The 14,263-nt window shown below is 53.6% G+C and overlaps 7 protein-coding genes across 7 annotated transcripts; 5 read left to right on the top strand and 2 right to left on the bottom strand.

The window, feature by feature from the left end:
* The first annotated feature begins 1,378 nt into the window (after window positions 1-1,378).
* On the top strand, window positions 1,379-2,672 carry P153DRAFT_169217 (uncharacterized protein). The gene is made up of 2 exons (XM_033662299.1): window positions 1,379-1,485; window positions 1,535-2,672. Exon 2 carries the CDS (start codon window positions 1,553-1,555, stop codon window positions 2,285-2,287), a length of 735 nt encoding a protein of 244 aa, XP_033527041.1. The 5' UTR covers window positions 1,379-1,485; window positions 1,535-1,552; the 3' UTR covers window positions 2,288-2,672.
* Window positions 2,593-4,418, top strand: P153DRAFT_354141 (uncharacterized protein; the record flags this gene model as incomplete). The annotated part of the gene is made up of 7 exons (XM_033666488.1): window positions 2,593-2,677; window positions 2,723-2,818; window positions 2,870-3,024; window positions 3,074-3,212; window positions 3,265-3,514; window positions 3,565-3,952; window positions 4,002-4,418. 7 exons carry the CDS (start codon window positions 2,593-2,595, stop codon window positions 4,416-4,418), a joined length of 1,530 nt encoding a protein of 509 aa, XP_033527040.1.
* Window positions 4,419-6,422: 2,004 nt separating this feature from the next.
* P153DRAFT_333110 (uncharacterized protein) lies at window positions 6,423-8,348 on the top strand (the record flags this gene model as incomplete). Its single annotated transcript, XM_033665552.1, has 4 exons — window positions 6,423-6,901; window positions 7,197-7,547; window positions 7,717-7,936; window positions 7,994-8,348. Exons 1-4 carry the CDS (start codon window positions 6,694-6,696, stop codon window positions 8,346-8,348), a joined length of 1,134 nt encoding a protein of 377 aa, XP_033527039.1. The 5' UTR covers window positions 6,423-6,693.
* On the bottom strand, window positions 8,131-9,509 carry P153DRAFT_309176 (citrate lyase). Its single transcript, XM_033664736.1, has 2 exons — window positions 9,358-9,509; window positions 8,131-9,298 (listed from the first exon to the last, which is right to left on the bottom strand). Exons 1-2 carry the CDS (start codon window positions 9,392-9,394, stop codon window positions 8,379-8,381), a joined length of 957 nt encoding a protein of 318 aa, XP_033527038.1. The 5' UTR covers window positions 9,395-9,509; the 3' UTR covers window positions 8,131-8,378.
* Window positions 9,510-9,667: 158 nt separating this feature from the next.
* On the top strand, window positions 9,668-10,600 carry P153DRAFT_333105 (golgi apparatus membrane protein-like protein tvp23). The gene is made up of 3 exons (XM_033665551.1): window positions 9,668-9,786; window positions 9,846-10,178; window positions 10,233-10,600. Exons 1-3 carry the CDS (start codon window positions 9,690-9,692, stop codon window positions 10,385-10,387), a joined length of 585 nt encoding a protein of 194 aa, XP_033527037.1. The 5' UTR covers window positions 9,668-9,689; the 3' UTR covers window positions 10,388-10,600.
* Window positions 10,361-12,201, bottom strand: P153DRAFT_309170 (DUF185-domain-containing protein). Its single transcript, XM_033664735.1, has 2 exons — window positions 10,884-12,201; window positions 10,361-10,822 (listed from the first exon to the last, which is right to left on the bottom strand). The coding sequence occupies exons 1-2, from the start codon at window positions 12,162-12,164 to the stop codon at window positions 10,613-10,615; spliced, it is 1,491 nt and encodes a 496-aa protein (XP_033527036.1). The 5' UTR covers window positions 12,165-12,201; the 3' UTR covers window positions 10,361-10,612.
* Window positions 12,202-12,337: 136 nt separating this feature from the next.
* Window positions 12,338-13,873, top strand: P153DRAFT_373365 (PALP-domain-containing protein; the record flags this gene model as incomplete). The annotated part of the gene is made up of 6 exons (XM_033669456.1): window positions 12,338-12,673; window positions 12,721-12,780; window positions 12,831-12,949; window positions 12,997-13,616; window positions 13,662-13,731; window positions 13,780-13,873. 6 exons carry the CDS (start codon window positions 12,338-12,340, stop codon window positions 13,871-13,873), a joined length of 1,299 nt encoding a protein of 432 aa, XP_033527035.1.
* Window positions 13,874-14,263: the final 390 nt, after the last annotated feature.

The raw sequence follows: 14,263 nt of genomic DNA, 5'->3' as shown, positions 1-14,263 counted from the left end.
GAGCCTGAAAGGGGTTTCTCGCCCTCCCATCCATATGGAGGAGTCATGACTGAGACAGATGTGAGGGCTGTTCGAGAGTCGACGGGCTTCCCAAGCCTGGGCTGAAATACCCAAACTAAATACTCCGGGGAATCTTTCGAGCAGTACGCGAGCGAGAAGATCTTTGACTTTTTCACAAAGGGGTTGCTTGTTGATGTACTGTAATAATCGGTTGCAGGTATGCGATAGTTTGGGATATTCGCAATGGTCGAGCACTCTCCTGGTAAGTTCGTGACCTCGGATTCTAGAACAGAAACCCGCGGGCCGAGCGTACAGCTACTGATAGCCACCCGGCTTGAAGCGCGATCGAGAAATCGGACCCTCTATGGCGCATTGTGACGGATAGTAGCGTGCCCTTGACAAATAGTCTGTTTACGATGTTTCTCTCGGGTCGAAGAAGGCAGCGCTGCGGTTGATCCCTGCACTGTGCGCTTCAGCGATGTGGATGGAGAGCTCTACCAAAGTTCATGCCGCAACGAGGTGCGTCATTCGGTTGAGTGTTCTGTCTCGCTGCGTGAACGTCCACCAATTATACCTGCAGTGGCATTCACGTCGCATTGGCTCCTGGATGTTCATGCGCTTGTTAGCGAGCATACAAGCACATTGGAACTTGCATCCGACGAATGCAGGAACCCCGCTGGCGCGATCCTGCTAGGGTATCGTCCTTCACACAGGCGATGAGAAATGAAGATCGAGACTAGGTAGATAACAGCTAGAGTCAAGCGAGTGAATGCCCAAGTCCGTTGTGGAGATGTGACAATGCTGGGAACAAAGGAAACTTCAAGCCGATCAACAGTGTGAGACAGAGAACTGCCGATGCGATAGTAAGCAGCAGGCTTTCAGGATAGGTGTTGCTGCGGAGAAATGATTTACCGCCGGAGTGACTAATCTGAATGACGTTCGCGTAGCCATGTTCTCAGCTCGCCAGGCATGTCCTGTTGAAACACTTCACGATCCGTCGTAGAGGGTACCTCTTACGCGTCAATGCATGTGCTAAACCACGCACGCATGTGAGGAGTTTCGAAGATAACAGTCGTTGCATGAAGGCAAATGCTAACTGTGCCACGGAAGCATCATCAGCACCTGTCGGGATAATCCCGCTACAACTGAAGCAGCGATGTACAGCCTGGGATGTTTTGTTGCGTCGGAGAAGGCCGACCAGGCTGGATGGCAGGATGCTCGTAATGGATACGTATGATTACCGACTAACTTGATCGACGCAGTTGCATGCTCATCGCAGGCCGTGCCTGATTCAGAGGCCCGACTGTCGGCTGAGCCACGCGACCTTGATGTCGGATCAAGTCAATCATTGGGGCCCTGCGGGAGCTGCGTGCGGGATGTTGCCGCTCAATGCAAATCTCTAAGCCAGTCATTGCCAGGAACACGATATTCTCACGACCATGGGCATGGCTCGCCTCCCACATCATCGTACCAGGATTCGGTAATGTGTGTGCATCTACACATTGCCAGGATCTTAATGCTCACGGCGAACCAGATCTGTCAGAAGTGACCCATGCCGCGTGCGCCAAGCAGCAGTCTCGTCAATTCGACATATCCGGCTACAGGAGATATTCAGGCTCGCGTGCGGTATCATCGGTGTTGTTGCACGAAATCACTTCCCTTCTTCGTGTCAATCGTTATACTTGGTAGTATGGCGGGGAAATGCCTACCGCAATCCTGCACCGCGTCAACACTTACTGCGCGCTTGACAGCGCTTCCGGATGTCGTGCCTTTTGCCTCGTGGATTGCAGCGCGAAGGACCTCGAAAGTCTCGCGAATCACAACGCATAGACGTTGCATATTCCTTAAAGACGTTGGCCAATACCGACTCGCAGACGACTCTTGTTCCTGGGCCCCACTTGTGCCTTCCTTATCCAGCTACGCCACCGTCGTTATCCTGGCCGCTGTTACATGCATCCATAATGTCTTGGCCCAGTTAGCTTGTCGGAGTCGCATGTACGCTACACTAGGGCGAAGGAGCACAGGGATGAATACGCCTTCGGATCGTCATGCCACTCATCCTAGGACCACCAGGTTGGTGGCCCGAACCAGGGAGCACCATCAAGACCCGGTCGTCGTCCTGGGCTTTCTGCAGCCCAAGAATCTGTGCCGCAATGAGTTTCCTATTTTACCTTTCAACGTCCCGCTGCTCACTATTCTCTCTTTTTGGCCTCGCGTGCCTCTAATACCTACCATAACTTTATTCTCTTCTTTACGGTGCCATACCTCCGTCTCGTGTTTGGGCTGACAGCTGCGGCATTACCTATCCGTTTGGCCTGCCCTACGCGACATAACGTTAGACTTCCTCTCGGTCAATACTCTTGCTTTCGACATAACCTGGCGCCATCGTTAACACCGCACTCCAACTGTTCTCTTACAACCATTACTTTCCACTGGACTTAGAAATTTCTCGCTCGCTATCCACTCTTCGGCCATTGAGATACACTGCCACATTACAGGAGGGCGAAGAACAACTCTGGACGGACTGACATGCTGCGCGTGTCTACCGTATCTTGAAACGATCGAACGGATATTGCCTGGACTCTTGCGAAGATGGCAAACACAACACTGACAGAACCACTTCGAGGGTATTGCCCTGCACCTTTCTATGATGTGTCACAGTTTGGTCTCGACGGCTGTATGTCTTCTGGATTTACTTGTAGACCGCCGCTAATTCGTCTAGTCATTGATGGAAGATGGTGTGCGCCAGTGAACAACATTAGGGAGGGCTTGACTTGCTGCTTGCCATGCCCAATGACAGATTATGTCTATCCTGCTGGTCAGTATTGGTTGCCTTGTACTCTAGGTACACTCCGCTGACCTTTCCTAGACTTCAAGACTTGGCTCAGAGTAGCAGAAGCACTCAATGTGGCTGGCCTGATTTGCTTGGTCTTTCTGTTGGCCTCATACACATTCCTTCCGGCCGATAAGACACGGCGACACTATCTGAGCTACTGCCTGATCATTGCTGCAATCTGGATGGCAGTAAGTAGTCACTGTATTACCTTCATTTCCACCTGCTTACGCTCAATAGCTCGGTTTTGTGATACCATTTGGGGCGAAGCCTGACCAGTGTTACGACGAGATCACACCCAACGACATGTACTCCAGTTTGACATGTGCTTTCTCGGGCGCTTTTCTCATTGCGGGAGGGTTGTCGATAGCCGTATGGAGTGAGTAGTCCTGCATCCTTTGTTGGCAATTGTCGTCCTGATCAATGCACAGTCTTCATCCGTGCCCTGTCCATGCATCTCCAGATCTGCTGGGATGTCACCCCCGGAAAGAAATTCTTCTACTGGGCACAAGGCTTGGGCTGGTCGGTCGCTGCCGGATTCTTCACCGTTACAATCACCATCACTGGAGTGTCCTTCAGATTCGGCGATGTTTGCCACGTCAATGCTGCGCACTCGATGTCAGACATCTGGGGCCCTTTGTTGGCCATCTCCGGGGCGGCCATGCTCATACAGATAGCAACGTTAGTACAGCTGTCGATATATGCAGACATAACACTAACACATCCTATAGTTTTGTGTACTGTATCAAGGTCTACCTCCAGAACATGTGGAGCGAGGACAAGACCGAGACTCAAAGCAGCTCAGGCCTTCCTTCTTATACGACTAGCGTGCGAACGCGCTCCGCACGTGCGGTCTACCGACGAGTCAGCAAGGTGCTCTGGCTGCAGTGGAGAGGAATAACCATCGTCGTTTTTATCCTTGTCGATGTCATCTTCTTTTCAATTGTCTTCGTCTGGCTGAACTCAACCACCACACACGCCTTGGATGATATTGATTCGATCAAGCCGTTTCTATTTTGTTTGATTGCTCATACTGACAACCTCGATCCCTGCTTTGATATCGGGCAAGATATGGCCGTCGATCAGAAAACGGTCATTGCGGTGCTCATGATGCTCTCCGTAAGTCAAACACACGTCAACCTTGCCATGACTGCGCTGACCTGAGTAGATTGCTGGTCTCCAATGCTTCTTCTTACTGGTCCGTCGGTCCATGTTCAGCGCATGGGTTGATTTCTTCAAAACGAAAGTCAATAAAAACCGCGAATTCGTCTCCCTAGATGCAAAGCACAACGCAGAGAACCCGCGAAATTACGAACTGAAGAACTTCGACATGGGACCCTTGAAGTCACCTGAAAGCGCCATCACCAGCCCTAGCGCTGGCATGGATTACGACCATTTCCGTCCCGGGACTCCAGACTACTTCAACAAAGAGGCTCAACGGCAGTACCGGAGTCCGGAACAAAGCTTTTCGGCACCACGACCTCTTTCTCGGACTGCCACCCAGGTGGAGTGGGATCCTAGGAGTACACATGCAAGAGGAGGGTTGGGACTGCATCCCCCGGGTTTTGCAGAGGACAAGTTTTGAGCATGGACAAGAGGGTTCCTCTTACGAAATTATGATTGTTGGGAAGACATCAAGAGGAGAACATTTGGAGCCTTGCACGTCTTCGCCCCAACCTTGTTGGAATCTCCTGTGCTTAGCATGGGCGTTACACCGGATGGAGTTTCCATACTCATTGTTACCATATCAGGCTGGCAGGCCGACCATTCGAACAGCGCGGAGTAATCGGTTACAGTTTTGCGACCCATGCGAGCCGCATGAAAACGCATCTGGGACGGCGTTTTGTCGAGTTGTCTTTTTGGAGCTTGACAACAGCACGCCTTTGGAGTTGAAGGCCAGCCTTCTTTCTACCTCTGCATGGGATTTGGCGTTATTCACTCCATCATTTCCTCGCATGATCAAACCATCCGAATTCGAGATGAGAAACGTCCGAGAGAGACCGATTCAAGCTTCTTCACTGCCCAATTACGGGCTTTATTATACCATTGTATTGTACGCAATTTTGGTCAGACTTCAACAGCCTCTTCATTCGTCAGGCTAGCATGCTCCATGAAGCTTCACCGCAGCTTCTAAAAGTTTCATTCACTAGATGAAGACTCTCTTATTCAAAGTGGGCTCATCCGCTGTTCTCTCCTGTAGATATAGACTCAAAAATAGAGAACTCCCAACACCCACAAACACCATTCCTTCCATCATCTGTGTCATACGCGCATAACTTGTGAGCCCCAAACAGTATTTTCCTGGAACACACCTCAGGAGCTGAAGATGACACGGACACGTCCAGGCGAGCAGTCCATCTCCACAGACCCACAGCTCAACGCCCTATGCAAAATTCAAGCACGTAGGATTGATACATCCGACGCATTTTCCCGGCCAGGCCCCCTGCGAACGGGCTCCACCAACGTGCCACGCTGACGGACGAACGATTGCATTTCCCGATGTGGCTTGACGTGACGTCTGGACATCACAACATCCCGCTTCTTCACACAGTGCCCAAGGACCGACGTGCCGTGCTGACTGCCCAGAGACTACACTGGACACCGTGCCCACTTTAGGGAACAAACCCCCCCCCCGCCGAGTAATACCCACCGTCTTACCATGCAGTTCATAGTACCTGCATCGAACGGCTTGTACACACGACACCAGCACGCCTCATGCAGACGCGTTGCACGCACAGACGTCGGCTCGCATGCATGACCTGCAGGCCTCGCCTAGGAAGCCCTGTCTTTCCAGAAGCCTCTACATATCACGACATTTGTTGCTCATGCCTGATGTGGAGGGTCGTTTTGGTTACAGAAATCCCATCACAGCGTAAAGTTGTATGGTCGGGAATTCTTCCCCATATGGATGCTGTGTGCTGCTATGCGGACTAGCTCGCTGGACATGGTGGTTTCTGGAGGATTCCTGCAGGGTTGAGGCGAGCGCCGGCTCGGCTTGGATTGGAGATGATGGGACGGCTCGGCTCATTAGTAGGAGCTGAGGTTTTTTTGATACGCTGGTTTGGGTTCCTGGGGTAATGAGGGTTCGTGGATATTGCGGTGGGGCGGGAAATCGTTGTGGTTGATGGTGGAGGGTGGCTGGCTGGCTCTAGAGCGGGCGCTTTGGGTGGGATGTTCTCACGGCCCGTGGGCGAGGATGCGGGATGTGATGGTGCAGGTGGAGATGAAGGTGCCCCCCCCGGGAAGCCGAGATAGTGTGACAGGGACTTTGCAGATTATCTCGCGTGTGGTTGAGATAGGAGGGAGTTTGGCTGTGATAACCTGGAACAGAATCTGTGGCTTGACAGGCAGAAGCGAACCACACGCCTACCTATCATGGTGCTGAACGCAAGGTTATCACCGTAAGCGAAGATATTCCCCTGACGTCGCATCAATTTCTGTAGTTTCAAGTGGCATCGAGCGATGTTCGTAAATCCACGCAGTAACTTCGTAGGGAAAGGCAATTGGAGAAATATCACCGAACCTGAGCTTATCGACTATCTACCCATTTACGGCGACCATCTTCTAAGCATCCTGATTCCTAGGTCTTACTATGTTCGCATCGCCGTAATGCTGACGAGAAGAGCGAAGAGGATCACGTCATATGATGCTTTGAAATGGGGAATCCACCATGTCGTCGTTTCGTTCCCTGCCCCACCGAACGGATAACAACGACCATCACCAACGTCCTTCATCCACCATAACTTCAGAAACACACACAAACTCTCTCCCCAGACTAATCCCCAGCCTCGAAATCTTCCACCCCATCTAAACACATAAACACCGATAATAATAAAAACCCCCGTCAAACACTACACAAAATGGTCGCAATGGGCGGCGGACCAGAGCTCCCGCACCCCCCGCACGCAGCAAAGGAGAAAGAGCTCGTGCTCTGCGTCGTGCCGTTCCCTGAAAACGCGGCCAAGAAGGGGATTGAAAAGGTGGAAGAGGAGTTTGAAGATGTTGAGGTGCGGTATTATTACTCGAGGGTTGAGAAGGGCAGGCCGGTGCAGATTGATATCCCTGAAGGTACGTTTGAGCATTTGTAGGGCTGCATGATGGGGGGTTTTCTTTGCTTTGCTTTTTGCGTGTGAGGGCCCGGGGACGTGGGTGTGGATGGATGCGGAGAGTTTTTACCCTGTGTAAGGATGCGTAACGGGGACAGGGGATCATGTCATACCATGTTATATTTTCCTTTTCTTTTCTTCTATTTCCCCGCGTATATTCACAGTCGATCTTTTCCTCTTCCCATCCAACATCCCCCCCCCCCCCCCCCCCCCCCCCCCTCATCCCACCAACCTCCATCTAACCCTCCCCCCACCAGACCTCATCCACCGCGCCACCTACATCTGCACGCTCTTCTGGCTCCCCCCAACCGCATCCTCCATCCCCTCGATAAAATTCATCCAATTCTTCAACGCAGGCATCAACAACGTAGCCACACACCCCATCTACACCGACTCGACCATCCCGCTGTGCTCAGCCAATGGCGTCCACGGCCCCCAGATCGCAGAATGGGTCGTCATGATGGACCTGCTGCACAGCCACGGGTTCGTCACGTACTGGGAGCAGCAGAAGCGGCGGGAGTGGAATTCGCGGTATCAGGAGGTGGTGGTGAGGGACCGTGTGGGGAAACGGGTTGGTGTGTTGGGGTATGGGAGTATTGGGCGGCAGGGTGAGTTTTGTTCTTTTTTTGTTTGTTTTGTTGTATGTGTACGGGATGGGGGGGTTTGGTCGTCGGACAAGAGTCTCCGGAGTTGACTTTTTCCATTATTGCACTGGGAAGTTGTTCATCGCTTGAGAATCCGCCGAATGATATGTCAACAACTAACACGACGGAATAGTCGCCCGCGTGGCAAAAGCAATGGGCATGGATGTCCTCGCCTACACGGCCTCCCCTAAACCCACGCCCGAATCCCGGAAAGACACTGGTTTCATAGTCCCGGGGACCGGCGACCCAGATGGCAGCTTCCCCAGCGCATGGTACAGCGGCACCTCCAAGGAAGCCCTGCACGAGTTCCTATCGCAGGAGTTAGACCTGCTCGTCATTGGCGTGCCATTAACGTAAGAAAACAAACACCGTGGCTACAGGGGACTTACACTGACGAAACACACCCCCAGAAAATCAACGACCCACCTCCTCTCCACCCCCGAATTCGAGCTCCTCCACAAAAGCAATCCGCGCGGCACCTACGTGGCCAACATCGCGCGCGGCCCCATCATCGACCAAGCTGCGCTCATCGCAGCGTTGGAAGGAGGCCTGATAGGTGGCGCCGCCCTCGATGTGACGGACCCGGAGCCGCTGCCGAAGGAGGACCCGCTGTGGACGGCGCCGAACTGCACCATCACGCCGCATGTGAGCGGGAATACGGATGCGTATGTGGACCGGGCGTTTGAGCTGTTGCGGGAGAATATGCGGCGGGAGAGGGCGGGGGGGAAGCTTGTTAATGAGGTGGAGAGGGGGAGGGGGTATTAGACTACACTATACAGGATGGGTTGATAGGTATCACTCAGGCTCTTGGGCCTTCCATTTCTCTTTTACGGCCGTGACGTCTATGTCGCAGACCTCCGCGTGCTTGAGCACAGCGTGTGCCTTCTTAACAACAGGCACATCGATCATCTTGCCCTCGAGCGTCCACGCCCCGCGCCCCGCTCGACTAGCTTTCTCATCCGCAATCACCACGCGCGCCGCCCATTCGACCTCCCCCTCCCCGGGGCTGAACGCCCGGTGACAAACAGCAACCTGACTGGGATGAATGCACTGCTTACCATTGAACCCCAAGCCCTTCCCGCCCAAGCACTCCTCCTCCAGCGTCCTCAACCCCTCCTCCCCCTTATACCTCGTACACACGAGATCAATCGTCGACGGCAACTTGGCCGCCCGCGCCGCCGTCGCTATCGCCGAGCGGGCATACAGAAACTCCATCAGCGAGGGTGTCCGCGTCAGGCTCATATCCTTCGCGAAGTCCTCCGCGGCAAAGACTAGCCCGCTTAGATACGGGCTCGCGGCGCATATCTGGCTTAGATTCTGCACCGCGCGCGCACTTTCAATCAGCGCTATGATCTTGACTTCCTTCCCTGTGCTGCCACCACTGCCGGGATGCCGCGCGGGGCTCAGGTGTCGTATCACGTCCGTGACGAAGTGTAGGTCCGCTGCGCTCTCGCACTTGGGCAGCATGATGGCGTCGAGGTGTGCGCCTTGAAGGACCTCGGTTAAGTCGGCCAGCGCGAGACCAGTGTCCACGCTGTTGATGCGCACGCAGAGCTCCTTGATGCCGGCGGGGCGCGGGCGGGATAGGATGGCGCGTAGGTTCTGGCGCGCGGAGGATTTTAGGTGCGGGGCGACGCTGTCTTCGAGGTCGAAGGTTATGTTGTCGGCGTGCATGGCGAGGGATTTGTCGAGCATTTTTTGCGAGGAACTGGGGACTTTGGGGGAGTGTTAGTTTGAGATTGTTATGGAGAGGATGGGGTGGGGTGGAGCGTACCGTACATGCACGCCCTGCGGATAATAGGAGCAGCCATGTCGAGAAGTTATGGGCCAGAGTGAACCCGCCAGACCGCAGGCCGTTACCAGTGCTGGTGGTGATATACCTAGATTGGAGATAGCCGTTTCCGGACCGCTCCACATAGGCTATGCGATGCGAAGCGATGACGCGGGTGCCGTTTCCCACACGCGGGGAAAACGCCGACCCGCCGACCTGCGACGCGTTTCAGCCATGAACATGACACGTGAAGCTCACCGTCAACCGTAGTGTAGTTCGAGCTCGAAGCTCCCCCCCGACCACGACGTCGCCAACCCACACCACCAACACCATAAATGGAGACGGCCCAGCAGACCCCCGCGCCCGGCTCGTTGAGCTGGCGCCTGAGCGCGCATCCTATCACGCTGCTCACGTTCCTGTTCTTCCGCATCTGTACGTCCCCATCTACACCCATATATCCTTCCACACAGACATACCAACCCCCCTCATAGCATCCCTCCTAGTCTACCTCCTCGGCCTGCAACTCCTCTCCTCCAACTTCGTCCTAATCTTCATCGTCACCATCCTGCTGCTCGCCATGGACTTCTACTACCTGAAGAACATCGCGGGCCGGCGCCTCGTCGGGCTGCGCTGGTGGAACGAAGTCGACAACACGACGGGCGACGGGCGCTGGGTGTTTGAGAGCGCCGACCCGGACGTGCGCGAGGTCAATGCGACGGATAAGCGGTTTTTCTGGCTCGCGCTGTATGCGCAGCCTGTGCTGTGGGTTGTGCTGGCTGTTGTTGCGCTGGTGTCGCTGGAGTTTATTTGGTTGACGCTTGTTGGTGAGTTTTTTGGGCGTGTGTCGTGTGTGGGGATGAGGGGCTAATGTGATGCAGTTATCGCGTTGGTGTTGACGGTTACGAATACCCTGGCGTTCTCGAGGTGTGATAAGTTTAGCCAGGCGAGTGGGTTTGCGTCGAATGCTATGTATGGGTCTGGGCTGGCGCGGAATCTGGCTGGGGGGATGATTAGTGGGTTGTTTAGGAGGTGAGATGTGTTTGCTGTGGTCGAGGGTTGAAATGGGTCAAAAGCGACGTGTAAGAGTAGTCACTACGGAAAGCTTGGAGTTCAGCATGGCATTGGACGTGTTTCTTTCATAACAGATATCCCATGTCCCCATCATCGACATGTATAGAACTTTTTCTCATCAAACATAGTGGTTACGTTGTACGAAGGTTTATTCATATATACTTTCCAATAAGTTCATTGGATCCATCTACACCGTAATCATCACACTCGCATTCTTATACCAACTCAACAGCGGATTGTCCCCGTTCTTCGCACTCGTCTCCTCGAGATCCGCCCTGCCGGCCATAAAATCCTCGTGCGAGTATGTGCGCGCAAACCGGCCCGTGATGGCCGTATACATGGGCTCGACGACGTCAAAATCGGTGGGGAAGAGGATGTCAAAATATCCCTGGTGGACCTGTTATAGAATCAGCAACAGCCCAGACACAATCACACATACGGTGTATTGCCAAACTTACAAGCGGCGTAGAAACAGGAATCATCTCCCTCTTATACCGTGTCTGCACAACAGGCGCATTAAGCCCCTCGACCGCGTCGCCCAACTTGTTAAAGTCGCTGCTGATCAGTTTGTGGTTTGGAAACTTCGAGTACAGGATGTTGAAGAACTGCATCAGGCGCGTGGGTATGTATTCCGGCGTGCTCAGATTCCCCCTGAACGGGACCAGACTGCGCAGGTTTTGCATCATGCGCGATCCCTGGAGGGGGTGCGGGTAGGAAGGACAAGCTGCGTGGCGGGTGTTGAGGAACTGGGTTGCGACGGGGTCGAGTGTGCGGGAGTAGTACTCGAATAGCTCGCCGCGGGGATCGACGACGACGTGGGACTGGTATGGGGCGCCGGTCTCGACGTCGTATTTCAACGCGTCGTGCGCGAAGTTGTCGAAGACTTCTAGGGCGAGGAAGTAGCAGGGTGAGGAGACGTAGGTGTTCCAGTCGAAGATGGATTGGTTGACAATCTCTACCTTGTCTGAGTGTCCTCTTGCATATGCTGAGTGGCCTAGTCCTTGTTGCTGCAGGTTCGCTAGCTGACTGGAAATTTCGATGATCTTGAATTTCGTGTACACATATACGTCTGGATGCACATCTCTTATGTAGTCCAGAATATTCAGCATCATCGTTCCGTTTCCAGCGCCCATCTCGTAGATGTTGAGATCGTGGTACGGGTAGAAGTTGTATTTATAGTCCTCCACAAGGTACCGCGCAATAGCTTCTCCGTAGTAGGGCGAGAAGAGCTCGGTGGGCGTGTGCCAGAGCTGGCGCAGCTCATTGGGTTCCTGGTAGTCGAGCGCATCCTCGAACTCGGTGTAGCGGTGCCGCAGCTGCTGGAAGAACTCGTGCTCCGAGGACATTTCGTTGAAGTTGAAAGGGTCGCCGGGGGAGAAGATGACGACTTGCTTGGAGAAGTAGCCATAGCTTGGGTTGTAGAGGCTGTCCTCGATAAAGTCCCGCATCAGCATCTTCACTCTGCGCGGCCTCTGCTTCCGCGTCCGCAGCATGTCCGACGTGACCATGGGGTACTTGTCGAACTCCTCCGTCCTCTCATGTGGGAATGCGTTCTTTCGGGGCGTCCACCTGCTCTCCCTTGTTGTCTCCCCGGCAGGCATCCGTGTCGTCTTCCCCCGACGTTGGGTTTGCGGAGCGCGGGCAGCCGCGAGGGCAGGTCGAGCTCCGCGGGCAAGACATTGCGAGGCTCGGTGCGAGAAGAGCTGGCGAAAGAGTTGCGCGACGAGGGGCGAATCCATTGACGCCTGTGCGAGTGCAAGTGCTCAGGAACAGCCGCGACAGTGAGAGCAGCTTGTTGCGCACATGGACGTGGGGATCATTCCTGCCAAGCCAATCGACTTGTCCAAGCTCCATCTGGTCAACCCACTCTCGTCTCTGCTCCGCCGTCTTGCTTGCACTCCGACTCCCAGTGATGTTGGATCAGTCCAGATACTACATAATAGGAGCATTTCTCCTGGGCGTAGCGCTCACTGCTGCACACAATCAACGTTCTTCGGCATCTCAACAAGAAATTGAAAATGCCACCTCGGAACGACAACTAAAACAGCAGCACAATCTTCTGTCCAAACTCTCGAAAATCAACGATCTAGACACTCTCAAGAAGAGTTTGGTGGAGATTGAAAGTTTGCTCGAAAAAGGAGCTGGCAGTATCAAAGACGGCATTGAAGGATGCATCGGCGACACTCCCCTCATCAAAATAAAGTCATTGTCAGAGTACACGGGATGTGAGATTCTCGTAAAGGCGGAGGTCAGGACTCTCTCAAAATATGTATCCCACGATCTAACGTTGATCAGTTCCTCAATGGAGCCGGCAACAGCCCAAAAGATCGTGTTGCTCTGGGCATCATCCAAATGGTACACTCTTTCACACCAGCTCGCCCGACTCACGTTGCTAAGAGTTACAGGCCGAAGAGAAGGGTCTCCTTATTCCACACTCTGGTGATACCGTCTATGAAGGAACGGTAGGGAGTACAGGCATATCACTGGCAGCCATATGCAGAGCAAGAGGCTACAAAGCACACATGTAAGCTGTTCGCATGACAAGTGCAATCAGCCACTAATGAACTGCAGCTGCATGCCAAACGACATGGCAATCGAAAAGTCAGACCTCCTCCTGAAGCTCGGCGCAGAAGTAGAAAGAGTGCGGCCAGCACCCATCGTGGATCAAAACCAGTTTGTCAATCTTGCGCGGACCAGAGCTGCCGAACACACTGCGAACTCTGACAAGCCAGGACGAGGACTCTTTGCAGATCAGTTCGAAACGGAAGCGAATTGGCGTGCGCATTTCACTGGTACTGGCCCTGAGATCTACGAGCAAACGGGCGGTTCTCTGGATGCATTTGTGAGCGGTGCTGGTACTGGAGGGACCATCTCTGGAGTAGCCCTCTTCCTCAAGTCGAAACTGCCCAATCTCCAGGTCGTCCTTGCGGATCCCCCAGGTAGTGGCTTGTACAATCGCGTCAAGTACGGGGTGATGTTCGACCCCAAAGAGAAAGAAGGGACGCGTCGACGACATCAGGTCGATACGATTATTGAAGGTATCGGCATCAACCGGGTTACTCACAACTTCGACATTGGAAGAGAGCTCATTGACGATGCAATCAGAGTGAATGATGACCAGGCGATTGCTATGGCGCGTTGGTTGGTAGAACATGATGGGATATTCGTTGGCAGTTCAAGCGCAGTAAATTGTGAGTTACTCACTCTACTCCTAGTGACAGATCTGACTCAAAAAGGCGTTGCTGCTACGAAGCTCGCGAAGACTCTCGGCCCTGGACATCGCATTGTCACATTGCTGTGCGACAGGTGAGATTCCCTTGTCGACTTTTGAAGAAACCACTAACGCCTTCACAGTGGTGCGAGACACTTGAGCAAATTCTGGGCCAATGTCGAACCTGTCGGCGGTGCTGAGAACGATGTCTCACTGGAGAAGATTCTCGGTGCATAAGAGCTATGTCTCGTCCCTGCTAGCGACGTGGATATCTTACAGTTCACGATCCGCTGGACAACGAAAACTCCCACTGAGCTTTGGTTAAGCACGCCCGAAACACATTGCTTTCAGATTGTGAAAGACGGACCAACGCACTGCGGCGTCACATCCAGCACCCCATCACAATCTCCAAGCAGCCGATGACCTTTGGCCGCCAGATCATGGAAGCAGCACATTGTGCAGAATACTCTTCCAGGCGCGCAACAAAGATCTGCCCTTCACACCAGCTCAGAACACAACAGCATGTCTTGGGCGCATAACAAAGAGCAAAGCACCAACAACACCTCTTCTCTTCTGACACCCTCTTTGTCCGTTTGTGCACCGCTTATATATCACAAGCAGCCCCTG

Source organism: Dothidotthia symphoricarpi (assembly GCF_010015815.1).
Source record: "Dothidotthia symphoricarpi CBS 119687 unplaced genomic scaffold P153scaffold_4, whole genome shotgun sequence".
Classification (NCBI taxonomy): Eukaryota; Fungi; Ascomycota; class Dothideomycetes; order Pleosporales; family Dothidotthiaceae; genus Dothidotthia; species Dothidotthia symphoricarpi.
This window is presented reverse-complemented; position numbering and strand designations above follow the sequence as displayed.